Source organism: Elgaria multicarinata, chromosome 7 (assembly GCF_023053635.1).
Source record: "Elgaria multicarinata webbii isolate HBS135686 ecotype San Diego chromosome 7, rElgMul1.1.pri, whole genome shotgun sequence".
NCBI classification, from domain to species: domain Eukaryota; kingdom Metazoa; phylum Chordata; class Lepidosauria; order Squamata; family Anguidae; genus Elgaria; species Elgaria multicarinata.
The window spans coordinates 18,106,964-18,124,193 of record NC_086177.1 but is presented as its reverse complement, the minus strand read 5'-3'; the positions used below and the strand labels follow the sequence as shown (position 1 = coordinate 18,124,193).

The following is a 17,230-nucleotide window of genomic DNA, read 5'->3' as shown; positions in this document are numbered from 1 at the left end:
TAAATAGCTGCTGTTTTGTTGTGTTTGTAGTTCAAATCATCTGGGGGGAATCCGCACGTCGTACCGAGACCGCTTCTAAGTGACCCCAGTGCGACGTGTAACTAACCTTTGGAAGAGCCGAGGAAGAGGCATCCTTGCCGCCGCCGCCACCCACAGACCTCCTCGCTGGCCGGCGAGGAGAGCTCGGCTGAAGAAGGTGGGGTGGAGAGCGGAAGAAGCTCTCCACCCTGCCTTCTTCCCCCGAGCTCTCCGTCCCAGCCGGCGAGGAGGTCTGTGGGTGGCGGCGGCGGCAAGGACGCCTCTTCCTCGGCTCTTCCAAAGGCTAGTTACACGATCGCTTTCACGTTGCACTGGGGTCGCTTAGAAGTGGTCTCAGTACGACGTGCGGATTCCCCCCTGGTCACATACCTGTGCAGATGTGGAGAGTTTTAGTGGTGTGAATCTTCAACCAGGAATAATGTGGTTCAAGGTTATTAGTATTTACACACCACGTTTAAAATGCAAACTGATGTATTTCCATAGCAACCCCAAGCGGCCACTGTTGTCACTCATTTACAGTTGGGGGATTGAAGCAGGAAGATCACACCTAGTGAGTCAACAGTTGAGCTTAGGATTTAACTCAGGCTTTCAAGATATATAGCCATAGCTGGGCTACCTGGCAGCCTACATTTCTGGACATTAATTCATATCCTTACATCTTCTCTTATCTAATTTCAGATGTATTGTGCATCAGTCCAATAGATATTTCTGTAAACCTTTTCTCTTTAAGTGATTCTACCTTGCAACAGCCTGCATTGCCATATTTACTTTACCTCATTCTCTGTGTGTGTGTGTGTGTGTGAGAGAGAGAGAGAGAGAGAGAGAGAGAATCCTAGAGGCATTGAGCAAGTGATGTATGAAACATAATTATGTAATGATTTTGTAGCAAGTGGGGAAAAATATTTCTGAGGCAATGTTCTTTTGGGGAACAAATACTCTTGCTTTTTTTCTTCATCCATATTGTCCCAAGAGATTTCCTAGTTGAGGAAGAATTTTCTTCTAAAATATTTATTTATTTATTTATTTATTACATTTCTATACCGCCCAATAGCCGGAGCTCTCTGGGCGGTTCACAAAAATTAAAAACATTCATAATATAAAACAACAGTCTAAAACCATAATATAAAATACAATAAAAAAGCTCAACCAGATAAAAACAGCAGCAATGCAAAATTACAAATTTAAAACACCATGTTAAAATGTATTTATAGATTGTTAAAATGTTAGGAGAATAAAAAGGTCTTCACCTGGCGTCTAAAAGCATATAATGTAGGTGCCAAGCGAACCTCCTTACAAATATCTTGTATTGAAGGAGGAATAATTCATTAGTTAAACAAATTTAAAGACTAGGTGTTAAATAAAGATTCCAAGTCTTCCAAATTGTGTTTTAGAAACATTCATATTTGCCTCAGACTAAATGTATGTATTATTTTATTCAATTAAATTAATTTTATGCAATTCCTTATTAACAATGTCCCCAATTCCATTGATTTAAAACCTATCTGGTCCTATGTCACCCTAACCCTGGTCACCAAAAGCAATAAAAAAAGCTGATGTGTATTATCATTCTGCTAATATACATTTAAGTTTTACATAGAATTGCCACAAACATTCCTGCACTTGTGTGTGCGTGTTTCCAGATGGAGGGCTTCTGTTGCTAATAGGTACTGTGAACTATTCCATCTGGTATGCAAAAAAGATGGAGGAAGTGGTGGGAAAATATGGGGGGTACAAAATGAAGCCAATGTCATCTGGACCCCTCTCCCCCACCCCATAAAATCTCATGAACAAGATAGTGTGATTGCACAGAAGAAGCCTCATCTGGAAGTCAGTCTCCCTCTCTCTCTCTCAGTGGGTGTGGATGTGTGATACACACCTGCCAACTGAGGATAACTCTTCATGCATTTGATGAAATGCAGTCTAGTCCCTTATATCCCAATAACAGAGCAATGCTATGCATGTTTACTTGGAAGCAAGTCCCACTATGGTCAGTGAGGCTTATTCCCAGGTAAGTGCACATAAGTTTCTGAATATTTAAAGGGGAGTTCTCATCATTGTTTTTGCCACAGCAGACTAACATAAGTGTCCCTTTCTTATTTATAAATAATAAGGTGCTCAATTCAGGAAAGCCACACAATGTAACCCTTCCCCACAACTACTGAAAAAGACCACCTTTTCCTTCAATCTGTTCAGGAATGGGAGCAATTCCTAATCAGCCCTGACAGGTAATGGCTAATATTGCCTTGTTGCTAACTGTGTGGGCAGGAGGGTTGCCATTACAAATGAGGTTCTAGGGGAGATGCAACTGCCTTAAATAGGTTCAGCTATGCTCTCCACTGATTGGCTAAACTGCATGAGGTAACATAGAGCTAGTGTGATGTAGTGGCTAAAGTGTTGGACTGGGAGTTGGGAGATCCGGGTTCTAGTCCTCACTCGGCCATGGAAACCCACTGGGTGACTTTGGGCCAGTCACAGACTCTCAGCCCAAACTCACAGGGTTGTTGTTGTGAGGATAAAATGTAGAGGAGGAGGATTATGTACACCGCCTTGGGTTCCTTGGAGGAAAAAAGCATAACATAAATACAACAACAACAATAACAACAACATAGCCAGCCCAGCCCTATGCCTCCGTCCCTCTAAGAGGTGGAGACAAAAGTACCCCCTTCCCCCTCCATGAGGAAAGGAGAGAAGCATAATTATGTACCCATCAACTCAGAGTGTTTATTTATTGCCTGTTATTATGCACTTAGCTGAGCAGTTTCAAACAAAAGGAAATGGAGGGTCTGAAGTGAGTATTACCAAGTCATAATATAAATATCATGTGAACCTGCTACAAATAAAGTGTAGTGAGGAAAGCTGAGGCTGTGATTGAAACCATGAACAAGTAAACAAGTCTGAGGCTAGCAAACACATCTGACAGTGCAAATCGGGTAAAGAAAGACTGCATCTTGTAAAATCAGTAAAACCCAACTCGCAGTGGTAATGCTACATTTCTTTTCTTCCCACAGCCACTCAACTATGAAAAAAAGAAATCCTATACTCTTAATATAGAAGGAGCAAATACCCACCTCGATTTCCGCTTCTCACACTTAGGACCTTTTAAAGATGTAACTATGTTGAAGATCATTGTTGGGGATGTGGATGAGCCTCCGTTGTTCACTCTGCCTTCCTATGTCATGGACATTCACGAAAATGCCAAGATTGGGACTGTTGTGGGCACAGTAACAGCACAAGATCCAGACGGTGCAAACAACTTAGTAAGGTATGGTGGTATTAATAGATCTTCGTAGAACTGAAATAGCTGGGAGGGCGGGGGCAGGCAGGGACAAAAGAAGAGAAGATGATATGTGTGTTTCTCATAAGACTAAACCTTGGGAATCTGGCTCGAACTGTTCTGAAATATGAAACACTTTGGGGCTGATGCATTTGTTACTCGCGTAGCATGATAGGTGGGGTGAACTAACCATCAATTAAAGTTTACAAGGAGATTATTCTTTTCCAGATGACACTCAGCTTTCTGTGGCTACTGAACATGTTGGGATTTCATTTTGCTGGGATTTGGAAAGGGAATTATTCCTTATATTTTTAAAGGATTTGTTGCATGTCTGCAAAACTTGGGTTTCCCTTGAACATGTTGATACATTTGGCTACAGTCCACTTGGCACTCACCCCTGGAGTTTGTTTGTAAAGAGGCTGATATCGTTTCCATAGCAAAATTACTAGTACAGTTGAGGAACAGCGTCTAGCTCAGTGGTAGAGCACATGCCCCATCTTTGGTATCTTCAGTTAAAAGGATCTCAATTGGGAGGAATGGGAATGACCTCTGCTTGGGACCTTGCAGAACCACTACTTCTCAGTGTAGACTTTTCAGAGCTAGATGGACCTAAGGTTTGACTCACTGTAAGGTAGCTTCATCTGGCAGTCGGCTACAAACGAGGGACTATGCATGTTTGTCTGCTTCTTATGGCATAGACATTTATGCACTGAAAAGGTAATGCTTCCTATCACTTTCTATTAATGCATTGCATTCTCCTTTTTTAAATCAACAACAACAACTAAGTAATAGGTGGCATAATGAGGAATGCTGAGATATGGAGTTTGTAAAGTTGCTCTGTTATGCATATTGTGCAAAACCTTCTCTGAAGCACTGTTGACATGAGGAGCAAATAAAGATGTTTGAAGATGCTCTGAGAAAATCCTGGAAAGATTAGTTACCTAGCAAAATGCCTGCATTTATAACGATGGGGGAGGAGGGTGTATATATTGCTGAGTCCCATACATCAATATGTGAGAGGCTGACACATTGTACTTCCTATGAAGAGTCTCTTAATGGAGGCCAGTGCAGTGTCAGAGGTAGGGACAGTATTTTCTCCACTATAATGGATTCTGTTACTGTAACGTTTCATTTTTACCCCATGGGGGTGAATGCCAGCTGTTTATTTATATGGCAGAATCTGAAGTCCTGTATTGAGTAGGGACTAGAGAACTTTCAGGGTGCTTGCCCCACAAGTTCGCTGTTCCAGGGAGCTGGCCTGGCAAAGTGCACTTTCCGGGGGACTTTCCATACGAATGGTATGCTGGGAGAATTGTACACTTTTTGGAGGCCCTGGAAAATTTGCTTTGCCTCCCCCCTCTTTATGCCAGTCATGGCCTTAAAGGCCCTCTTAATGCAAACTTTTAAAGGGTCTTTAAGGCCATGGTTGACATGCTGAGGGATGCTATTTCCCCACTGCCATTAGACTGGGGGGGGGAAATATGTGATTTCCCCAGCCTTGGGGAAAATGTGTATTAAACCCCGCTGTGTTAGTGGCAGCTGCCATTAACACAACAGGGGGAAAGGAAAAAGGGGGCAGACCACTGGGACAAAATCCCACTGCCACATCCACCTGGGCGCATGAGGGCCAGATGCAGGGGTGCCTGGTGCCCTTGTGGGCCCAAGCAGTTTTTGCCCCAACACTCCATTGGTGTGGAGGCAAAACCTGTAACTTAACTCCGGTGAGCCACATTTCCTGGAGGAGAGCAGGTTCTGCCCTTCCCCCAACCTTCTTGCTGATTTCAGTCCAATCTTTTCCCCTGTTGATTCAATTCTGGTGTAGGAAAGAAATAAGCATATGCCGAATGATAAAGGGGTTAAATGTGGGCTAGATTGTGCCCAAGAGCATGGGCTTTTGTAAATGATCAATCAAATACCCAATACCCAAAGCTTCACTCTGTGCAGCTTAGGATCACAAGGTTTAAGAAGAGGCATCACTATGATGTCAGGAACGATGAGATCATGTCAGCATTGGAGGGATGTTATTATGGGGTTGTACATATAATGATGGAAACATTTTAAATTAGGGTGTTAAGTATCCAAATCTGAACCTGCTTTCTCCCAACGAAAACTTTTCTTCTGGTTTAGGTGATATATTAAATCTAGCATTATGGTTTTGATGTGCAAGGGATTTTTAACTTGAAAAGTTTGTTTATTTTAGATATGTTAGGATGTGTGTGTGTGTGTGTGTGTTTTCCCCTTTATAAATAACAAAATGGAGATTGTGTTTGTTGCTCTCTCTCTAAATGTATGCATTCTGAAGGCAAATAAGCAATCTCCAAGCTAGGATTAGAGTAAACCGTTTTAGCAAAAAGAACCTAAATCCTAATAGATATACACTGCAGAAGCCTAATCCTTTTTATTATGAAATTTTTGTAAATTTCTTGTTTAACAGCGTTGGAAAGAAACCAGAAGGTTAATTTCTAAATGTAATTGTGTGTTTTGGGGCATGTTTAGATAGATAGATATTAGTTAAAGCATATCTTCTATGCTTGGTCTTATCAACACAACCAGATAATTAGCATGAAATGTTACAGGATGTCATTTTTATATTTACAAACTTCATTTTTTATTCCCCAGAAGTCAGAAACATTTGCTGTTGAACAGTAATACAGTTATCAAGTGTCAAGTTATTCTAACATAGCCAATCATGGTAGTTGTCATTCTCTTAGTACTTCAGGAATATGAGAGACCTTCCCTGAGAAATTGCTGATATTACTAATAGTGATGTTGCCAGATTGCATTACTTGTTTTGAAATACACATTTCTCCAGCTAATAATGTGTGACTACACTACTGAAAAGTTCTCTTATGGATTTAAATGTTAATTCAGCCTGCCAAACATGCAGGTCAACAAAGAATCTTGGAATCAACAATGCCCTCAGAAACTACAATTTCAAGGACAGCTGAGTACTCAGTACAGATGTCTAGTGCTATGGAAACTACATATCCCAGAGTTCCTTGCATCTGGGGTGCTGCCATGAGCATATTCAGCTTTGTCACAGCTGCAAGGAACCCTGAGAGATGTGGATTCCAGGCCACTTGATCAGGGGTCTACAAGTTATGGCTCTGGTGTGATAGTAAAGTCCAGTCCCATCATGATAGCACTAGGGATGAGTAAATGAGCGATGTTCAAGATTGCTAAGATTTTCCGAACGTCATCTCACTGATCGCTTCATCCCTAATTTTTGTTTGCATTTGCACAGATGGGAAAATTGTGCAAATCGAGCAGCAATGGGAAATTTGTAGAAATTTCCCTGAATTTGTGCAACTTGCCTCTTTAGACTAATGCAGAGCTGATTCAGTCTACAGGGCAAAATTTGTGCAAATTAAGAAACCTGCGCAAAATCAAACTGGGAAAGTTGCGCAAATCAAATGCAAGCGTACATCCCACAATTTGCAAACATTTTGGGCATATAGATGCTTGCGTTTCAGATTGTGTACAGGGCTGCAAACCGGGCATGCGTGCATGTTTTTTGAACAAAACAAAATTCTCATACATCCCTAGATAGTACAACAATGCTATATTAATTTATCAACACAAATACTGACCTAGTTCGGATCATTATTTAAGACCTCATAAACAATGGGGTCAAGAACTCCTCCTTTGCCCCCACCCCACCCTATCCCGCATGAAGATCCTGGCTAGTATTAAGTTATGCACTATGTCTGAACAAGGGAACTCTGGCTTAATTTCATTTAATAAACCAGGACAATATTCCAGGATCACATTGAGGGGAACTTGAAGACGCATTAAAGAATTTGATGGCTTATGGAAGAGCCATTCACATTGCATTGCTCTCCTGATGATGTTATCAGATGCCGATTTCAGAAAAAATGAAGAAAGTAAAATTATTATTTTTTCTGATTTGAGGGAGCAAGATTTTATATTAGCCAAACTAATTTGTAATCAAGCTGAGGGGAGTTCTTGGCTTCCTTGAAAATTCCTGAGGTATTTCACATGAAAGGAAACTTCCAAATGTGCTTAAAATTCCATTTTCAGCAAAATAGTCAGTGACAAACTAAGGTAGCAGCAAACTCCTCCAAGAAATTGGGCTCATCTTACTAAACCCTTTTTGCCATTCCTTGGCCCTTTCAGATATTTTGCCTGAGAAGAAATTACTATATTTTCTTTTTAAATTTGCTATAGGGCAGAGCTGGATAACTTTGGGACGTCTGGGAGCCATTTTCACACCCCCATGGGCCACACTCCTGCCGCTGCTGGCACCCCATGGAATGTTGCTGGGGGGGGGGACTTTCGGTGCGCTAGGTGGAACTTTTGGTTCCGTAGCCCTGCTACGGAATACGGAAATGTCCAACTCTAGCTTGAAAGCAAGCTAAATTTGGCCATTGTAGTGTTGTTGCAATATCACAGATTTTCAGCAAATCAGCAATTGTCTTGCCAACATGACTTACAGCAGTGACTGGGGCTGTGGGAGCCACAGTAGAGGATGTCACCCACCCCTGGTTTAGGGGTAATGTTGATAGTGGCTAATTGCATGGTACTATTGCCGCATTGACACACCATCCAATTATCACTGTACCTCTTTTCTACTTCAGTATATAGGATTCCGTCTGTAGGATTCTGCTGTGAACTGAATTTCTACCTCATTTTTATCTGCCTTACTAGGAAACTGGATCTTTTACTTTTGTTAGTATAGCCCAAATGTTAATTCTGATTGTCTTAGTATTTTAGAAGTGAAGTGCTCTGTGACACCAAAAATATGTGCTGGGTTGCATCCATAATTATGCTGGCAGAAAAGGTGCCATAGGTGGTGTTCTACTAATGGTTGCACAACTGCTCCGGGAACAACTAGCACACCAAAAGCAAGCAATACTTAGCCCAATTAAGTTGTAATGAGGTGTGGGATGGCTTGTGGAACAGCTTGCACAAGCAGGATTTGACATTTGTGCAAGAACGAAAATGGGGTTTCTGCGAGCAGTAAAAAATGCACTAGCAGTGTGACACCATTGGATACAACCTGCTACATGCTGCCCAAAGATTCAGACCTACAAGAACATTAAAACAACAACAACAATTGTTTTCAAATCTCTGCTGAGGAAGAAGTTCTGTATCACTGACCATTTAATGAGTAAATGCCAATTATTACCTCATAGATAGCCTAATCCTTTGCTAAGTTAGGAGAGGAACCGGGAACTGGGCACAGCACATGGAGCTCGGGTGGGGTGGGGGACTGTGGTCAGGGCTTTTTTTTAAAAAAAAAAAACCACTTACTTTTGCGCTGGAGTACCGGTGCGCTCCAGTTTCTGTTTCTTTAAAAAAAAAAGAGGCAGACGTGACATCCTCTTTCTCCTGGGATGTCATGCGCCGCGTGTAGACGAGGGGGACAATCTCGCAATCATCATATCGCGAGATCATCCCCCTCCACCCCCTTCGTCTAGCCATTCCCTTTGACTAGCTTTCTTGGATTTTCATTATAGTAATTCATCACATTTTAGTTATAAGTTCAACAGAGCAGAGCAATGTGAGCTTCCATGCCACGGGATAAGCTACTGCTTGCTAAGATAAAAAGAGTCATTTAAAAATAAAACAAAACAATCTACCACTGGTGTGAGGAATTTTTCTTTGGTTTCTCATTATTTTTCATACCAGCTGTTTTTCACATGACAAATACATGTAAAAAGGATATTAGCAACTATCCAACACTTTCTTTGGATTCTATGGGCTTTTACTGAGTAATCTTTGCTCAGAATTTTCCCCCAGAATCTTTTCACAGGTATCTGTAGTACTTTGGGTGAGTGGTAGGATCCCCAGTTCTTTTATTTAAATATTAGCATTGCTGTGTTTTCATTCACGTCTCTGTTTATCCTGCTGTAAAAATATTCCCATATGTATTTTTAGCTATGCAAGTATCCATAGAGTATGCTTTGTATAATGACAGTTTCAATATACAAAGCATATTCCTGTCATTTTGTCAGTCAAAGGATCATGAAAAGACCTCTGTCACTTGGAGAGTTCTGCTAGTGAGAGCAGTTACAGATAATATTGGAATAGGAGCCTGCAATGAACATCTTACATCTTTGCTCAAATAATTTGAGTTGGCTTCCAGTATGCTACTTGGCCAAGTTCAAGGTGATGTTATTGACACATAAGGCCCTAAACAACTTGGAACCATATTAACCTAAGGGAGCACCTTTTTCCTATATCAAACTGCCCATTCATTGAGATCTACGGAGCAGGTACTCTGATTGTTCCATCAACTGCACATGTTCATTTGATGGCAACTAAGGGAGGGCCTTCTTAGTTATGGTGCCTTGCCTTTGGAGTTCTCTTTCCTGTGCAGTACAACAGGTACCAACCCTGTTGAAGATGTTTTTGTTTAACCAAGCACTTGCTGATTTTAATGCTTCACCTTTATTTTTTACTATTATTATTAGGAATATTATTAGGTGGAATATTATTAGGTGGGTTTTTTATTTTGTTTCTGTTTTTCTTTCAGAAATGATGTTTACTGCCCTAGAATTTGTTCATGAAGTGTGGCCTATAAATATTTTTAATAAATAAACATTGATCTAAGTCAGGAATGGGCAATTTCTGAACATCTTGGGGCCATTTTCATGCCCCCTTGACACCACACAGGTTGCAAAGGGAAGAAAATGAATGAATGAATGCTGTGAACTCAATAGAATGGTATTTTTTTCACAATAACTTGACTCTTTTAACACTCCATTACAGCTAAAGCATGCTAAAATAGACACATTCAGCTTTCAAACAAGCTAACTTTGTCTGTTTTAGTGCTCCATAGCTACTTAGAGCACCATTTTGTTTGTAAAAGAAAATGATAGTATGGGGTCTACCAGGAAACAGTAATCAGCAATATAGGCCACATCAGGTGACCATTAGGGGCTTCATGTAGTCCATGGCTCACATGTTGCCTACCCCTGATCTAAATCGAAAGCCGTGGCATATTTGGGGGAGGTCGTAGGGTGACCATATGAAAAGGAGGACAGGACTCCTGTATCTTTAACAGTTGCATCGAAAAGGGAAATTTCAGCAGGTGTCATTTGTATATATGGAGAACCTGGTGAAATTCCCTCTTCATCACCACAGTTGAAGCTGCAGGTGCCCTGCCCTCTTTTCAATCTGGTCACTCTAGTATAGCTCCTGCAGCTTTAACTGTTGTGATGAAGAGGGATTTTCACCAGGTTCTTCATATATACAAATGGCACCTGCTGAAATTCCCTTTTCTATGCAACTGTTAAAGATACAGGAGCCCTGTCCTCCTTTCCGTATGGTCACCCTAGGAGGTCGCAGCATGTGGTTTGTGTGCCTAAGGTTTACATTTCACTTCTAGGATCTCGGGCAGTAATGCTGGGAAGGACCAGTTCCAGAGGCTTTGAAAATGCTCTACTGTGTAGACTGATCATCTGACTCTATAAGGCAGCTTCATAAGTTCAAGGCTGAATGTTTGTGAAAAGATTTCAGTAGTGGCTTATTTGATACAACACTCAGTCTGTCCTAATGACACTCATTGTGAGCTCTATGACAGATCGGTATCAAGCTATGCTCTGTATCTGATGGCAGTGCTGGATACAAGCCACTTGGCTTCCTATGAGAAATCTATGGACGGATGACACTAATCCAACAAACAATTAATGAACATTTCTCGTAATCCACTTTGTGTGTCCTGGTTGCCTTATTAGGACATTCTTGAAGCTGAGACTCAGGAGGCTTCAGAAATGCATTTTATGTTGTTAATTTATTGCACCACTGAATGTTTTGTTTGATTGACTTCCACCTGATCAGCTTTAGAATGGCTAACCAATTAGGAATTGCCAAAGCACTGTCCGTGACTGTGTTCTGTTCTCCCCCAGTCACAGTGTTTGGGGGAGGGAATTTTCTCATGGTCCTTCATTCCATGTGTTTATTGCTGTTCTTGATCTTGCAGCATTTGTTTCAATCAGAGAGACAGAGAGAGAGAGATTCTTTTATCTTTGCACACACAGCGCAAAGTGAGATGGGGTGCTTGCAAAGTGAGATTTAGAGGAGGAGGAGAGAAAGATTCTATGAGATCGTAAGACAACTCTGTTTCTTTGCAGAGAGAGGAGAGAGAGAGGGAACTGTTTCACCTGTTCCATCACCAGTGTGTGTGCATGTGCCTGCCTGTTCTGTTAAAGCTTTTTCTTCCAATGTGCCTGCCCATCCCGCCTTGCAGGGCTGGGTTGTGTCATCATCATCATCATCATCATCATCATTATTATTATTATTATTATTATTATTATTATTATTATTATTATTATTTGCCCTTAACAGTTTGACGTACTGTAGCTCTCCTTCCTCAACGTTGAGCCTTCCCAGCAATGTTTGTGTGTGTTAGGGGTGTGTGTAGAGATGTAAAATTTCCAGAATTTTTTAAGCCATGGGGTGGGGTGGGGACATTTTTTTCTGGGGGATTTTGGGAAAAAATGGATTTTTGGGGTGGGGATTGAAAATATGCAGTATTAGCACTTTTTACAGGTTGAAAGTCACTTTGTTACTTTAGGAATATAAAAGGTAATTATGTCCAAGTTAGTTTGACATAAAATTATTTATTTATTTATTTATTACATTTCTATACCGCCCAATAGCCAGAGCTCTCTGGGCAGTTCACAAAAATTAAAAACATTCAAAGTATAAAACAACAGTATAAAACCATAATATAAAATACAATATAAAAGTTCAACCAGATAAAAACAGCAGCAATGCAAAATTACAAATTTTAAACACCAAGTTGAAATTTATTGATAGACTGTTAAAATGCTGGGAGAATAAAAAGGTCTTCACCTGGCGTCTAAAAGCATATAATGTAGGTGCCAAGCGAACCTCCTTAGGGAGCTCATTCCACAGCCGGGGTGCCACAGCAGAGAAGGCCCTCCTCCTGGTAGCCACCTGCCTCACTTCCTTTGGCAGGGGCTCGTGGAGAAGGACCCCTGAGGATGACCTTAGGGTCCGGGCAGGTACATATGGGAGGAGGCGTTCCTTCAGATATTACATTTGCTATATTAAAGGTACAGTGTATTCAAACAATTATTACAAATGAATTTACTTTTTTTAGTAACAAATGGAGCAACAAGCCCCTGAACTGTTAGGAACACCTGAACTGTAAGGAACCTCTTTGGTTTTGCCAGTTTATGACGAGCAGGCAAAAAACAAATTTAAAAACAACAGAAGAAACTATCAACTATAGTAACAAAGACAATTATTTATGCCTTTGCTAGTCCTCCACAGTGTCAAGCAGACATAAAGCACCCATTCCCATAAAAAGAACTGAGGAAAAGGGGAGACCAAGATTTAATGAATATGCATGAAATTTAATCAAACTCATTCTCTGAGCTATATCTATCACTATCAGTTTCAGACTCTGCTTCATTGGCAGTGCTGCCCCCTAGAGGCAGAAATGCATCTTGCTCTTGCATTTGAGAGTTGTAGTCCCAGTTTGCAACCTAGGACTTGCTTGTCCTTTGTGCACCGACATTGTAATAATCTGTTATTGTACATAGTTTTTAGAAATCATTTGGAGAAGTAAATATCTGAACACCTTGTCTTAAACATTTTATTCAGCGTGCTAAAATAAAACATTCTATAATCCTTTTTTTTCCAATTTTTCCAATTTTTAGTAAAAAACAAAAAAGGCTTTGGGGGGGGGGAGGGGAACAGAAAAAATCATGTACATTTTCCCCAAAAAATCTGGGGGTTTTCTGGGCCTTCACATCTCTAGTCATGCAGTGCACACCAGCAGCACACAATTAATAAAGCACACGTTGATAAAATTCCATCATGAGGCCTGGGAGACATTGACTGCTGCTGCTGTGCTGGTTCTGGCTGTGAGGGGAGAGGGAGTGCAAGGCAGGTTGGTTCATAGAAGTCAGCCACTGTGTGGAAGTGCTGCTGGGCTGGCATTGTCAGTGAGTAAGCTTCTACACCTGAGTCAGGCAGGCTGTTTATTTCTCAGTTAAAATATTACTCCTATTGGCTGGCTGGGCTTCTAGTGCATGCAGGGAGGGGGGTTCATCGTCCTCTTCTTCCACCTCCCATGTAGCCTTCTATGGGGAAGCTGTTGTTGCTTTGCCTTGACTCACTCCAATGTGTTCGACCGACAGTGGGGAGGGGTGCCTACTCCTCCTCGTCCTGCAAGCCTCCTGCCCTCTCTGATGTTGGGCAAGCTGTGTGCTGCTGTTGTGGCATTTATTAATATGTTTACTTATTTATTACTGTGCTAAGCTCTTTCCTGCTGCTTCATTTCCCTCTCCCCTGCAAGAGGTGCCTGAGAGAGCACATTTGAGTTCAAAAAATTCCCTATAACTCACTGCATACAGGAATCTGCTCCAAAACTGGCAGGCCTAAAGCCCTCTTTAAAAGCTGTCACAGTCCAAATTGTCATGTGTTTATCTTTAAAACTGAGGGAGCTGTAAGCATCTCTGTTAATTCCCATTGACAAGACAGAACGGTTTTCCGACAGGTAATTCGACGAGGCGGAGAGAGGGACCCGCTCTGGAAATTGCGGCAGAGAAACACCTCTACAGAGTGATGGATCAAATTTCAAAGTTGAGAAGACCCACTTTGCACACCCCTAGTTGCCACACCTATCTTCTTGTAATGGGCTTCTTTACGCATTGCTGTGACTGGCAAATGGGAGAGATCCATAAGTGATCGTAGCATTTTGCTGAACGCATTAGGAATTGCTCTGTATAGTGGAACACTTAAGAACTAAAAGCTAGTAAACAGGTAAACATAGGGAATATTTTCAGCTTGAAGTACAGCAACCAGCATTCATCTCTTCCTCTTTTAATATCACACAGCTGCCTTATTTCCAGGCAATGTGGAATGTGTGTACCAAGTGAAAGAAACTTTGCGCCGCTTTCTACAAGTTTTTCATAGTGTTCCTTTTATGAGGAGTTAGTGGAGCGTACAGGAGAGTTTTATTGCTGCCTCTGGCTTTCTACTTTGTCTAATTGTTGCGCAGCATCATTGAGTAGGAAGTGATATATTGTGCTACTTATGTTACCTGCTCCTGCAGGTGGTGTAGAAAAGCCTGGTTTTAGCTGGAAGTTGTAATGGACTTGTACCTAGTTTACCCACGTTTGTATCAGGCTGATTAACCAGGACTCACCAAGGTCAGGGAGCAGGTCCAGATCTTAACCATTAAGCAAAATAGACATCATTAAATCTGCAGCTATGTCTTTTCTTTGTTCTTTTCTATCCTGTAATAGCCACAGGGCCCCTGATTATGAGCAGGACCATAGCATGGGCAGGAGAGGGGCTTTTCAAATCTGGATCTAGCCTGCTGTGCCTACTTTAGAGTAATAATGGGGAGAGCTGCTAGGCACAGATTTAAAGAAATGACTGTTTTGGCCCTGAGTGTATCTCTTTGCGCCAGACATTGGATATCCCAGCTCACTGATAGAGTGCCCTCAGGTGTATTTGTGTGTGTCTGTCCAAAGTTTCTCTTGTGTCCAGAGCGTGCAAAGATGCACTGTGTTTCTGGTGTTGCCTTGCAGGACACAAACCCTTCTTTTCTTTAAACAGACCACCCATTGATGGTTATCTGCTAGTTCATCCTGAAGTACACATGAAACCGTGCATTTTCCAGCCACCTTAGCCAGCCCTCATAAGAAGGTGTTATTGCTGCTGCTGCTGCTGCTGCTGCTGTTTCTATATGGCTTACCAACTGTCCCTGGAAAATTGGAGGCATGATAGAAATTATAAAAGGGAAAATTAGGAAAAAACCTTCTAAACATAAAGCATGCTTCACAGATGCATACCCATAGCTTGAGCTTTCTACAGCAAGGTTGTACAGCCCATAGACTGTATACAGCCATCTGCCCCTCTCTGTGCAGCCCTCTGAGCTTGAGGTGCCCCACCCAGTTTTCCCTGAAGCCTGGTTGCCCAGGTGTGCCAAAACAGCAATCCTAATCAGGGTCATGGGGTCGGGGGAGGGAAAGACTTCTCCTGCACCCCCAAAGCCATCAGGAATGCTACTGCTGTACCATCACTAATGGCAGCAAGGAAGCAGCAATCCCAATTGGGTCATTGAGCAGCAGATCCCCTGTATGTATGAGTCCACACACAGACACACGTGTGTGTAGGTGCATCTGACCCCTGGCACTTCCACTGACACCAGATGCAGTCCTCAGGGCTGAAAAGGTTCTGCACAACGTCTCTACATGATAATTAATTGCCAAATGTGTCAACTGATTCCATTTAAGAGTATTGCTTGTGAGCTGCTTTGAGGAGATATAAAAGTTCTATTGGAACGTTATATTTGTGTTGGCCTATTCACACATGCAGTCATCACATAATGGGCATATGTGTGTAAACTACTCCTGTTGCTGTTACATTTATTTACTTCACTTAGCTGCTACACCAAAAAGTTTTAGCGCAGGAAGCAGTGAGCTATAACCATATGTGGCCCAGTCAAATCATCAAGTTAAAACCAACTAAATTTACTGAGAATGAAACTTTGCTCAGAGTGAATTTGACATCTAGTCAAATTCACATAATTCAGTGGCTTATTTCCAATCAAATTCACCCCCAAATAGATGCTCTTGCAGGTTTCTGGAGGCTATGTAGGCATGGGCTTATATGCTTTCATCAGCAATATGTTTCTCAACTCTATTTGTCTACTGTGACTTCATCTTTAGAAAGATCGTTTGCTAGGCCTCTTCAATTCTGCCTTGAGCATACTCTCTGCCCGTCTAACAACGCCATCCTCAATCTTCAAGCTCTCCAGAAAACATACCATTTCTTTGTGGCACGGAGTGTCGTCAGGTTGGCCCCAGAGATTTATGCTGAATTTATACTGGGGTTGCTGCATCCTGAGAGCTTTTCAGGAGCTATGCAGGCTTTTCAATTGATCTCTCAGATACTACACTGCACTGAGGAGAATGGGAGTGTCACTGTGATACTGAATCTTTTTAATGACTGTCAAGGAAATTGACGAGCTGTATCTGTTCAGGACGATTGCCAAGCTTGTTCTGATTGCTGAAATTGTTCCAAGGTATTCAGACCACTGAAGAAGACTGACAGCATAGGTTGTTCATAGAAGAAAACGCATTTCATTCTCAATTGACTTCTTTTTTTTTTTTTAATCATAATGGGATCACATTGCCTGTTTCACCAGTTTTATTATTTCCACAGCATATATGCTAATAAATATTCTCCCCATATTTTATCTCACTCTGAGGTTTTTGGATCCCTTACAGTAAAGCCATTAAGTGGAGACTTTTATCCCCCATCAGATATAAGAATAGTCCCCATGCACTGCCTCTGGTATGACTGTGCAGAAATCGCTGAGGAGCTCAGATAATAGTTAACAAAAGACAAACCATAATGAGGCATAAAGTGTTTCAGATATCGGCAGAACCATGCTTCTGGAATAGAAACGCCTCCGTTAATTTTCAATCTGGCTTCATAAGCCAGTCTGAAGGCTGTTGGAAGGCTGTAATTGCTTCAATTGTGAACGGTAACCTTCACTGAAACATACTTTGAAAGACATTGCTTGTTAGTCTCTTCCTCAGAGGCCCTTCATTGTGTTTGATTCTTCTCTCTCCTTCAAGGCCCTCGCTTCCAGTCCAAATTGAGCTTCTTCATTGTGCTTTGGGGTATTTACGATTCTGTATGTATTGACCATCCTTGATCCTGGTGTCACTTTTGGCAGATGGCGCGGGGGATGTACTTCTATTTTCATGATTTAGATTAAGAAGACATCTTGTATTATAACATGGGAGCCATCAAGAAGGTGACAGCCAGTAATTAGTAATGCACTTGTCTTTCTTTTCCTGCACCTTCCTATCTGAAGTAATCCCAATATGTATAGCATCTCATGCTTAATTTAAGAGAGCGTTCCTGTTTAAAATGACAACCTCTGGCAATAATTTT

The 17,230-nt window shown here is 41.5% G+C and overlaps 1 protein-coding gene across 2 annotated transcripts in view; it reads left to right on the top strand.

Annotated features, from left to right (window-relative positions):
* The window catches only part of LOC134401373 (cadherin-18), a 222,672-nt gene that overhangs the window by 164,119 nt on the left and 41,323 nt on the right, over positions 1-17,230 (top strand). For both annotated transcript variants that reach the window (XM_063130251.1, XM_063130253.1), the window contains one exon: positions 3,048-3,301. In XM_063130251.1, coding sequence (XP_062986321.1) covers positions 3,048-3,301 — 254 coding nt within the window. The remainder of the gene's footprint in view (positions 1-3,047; positions 3,302-17,230) is intronic.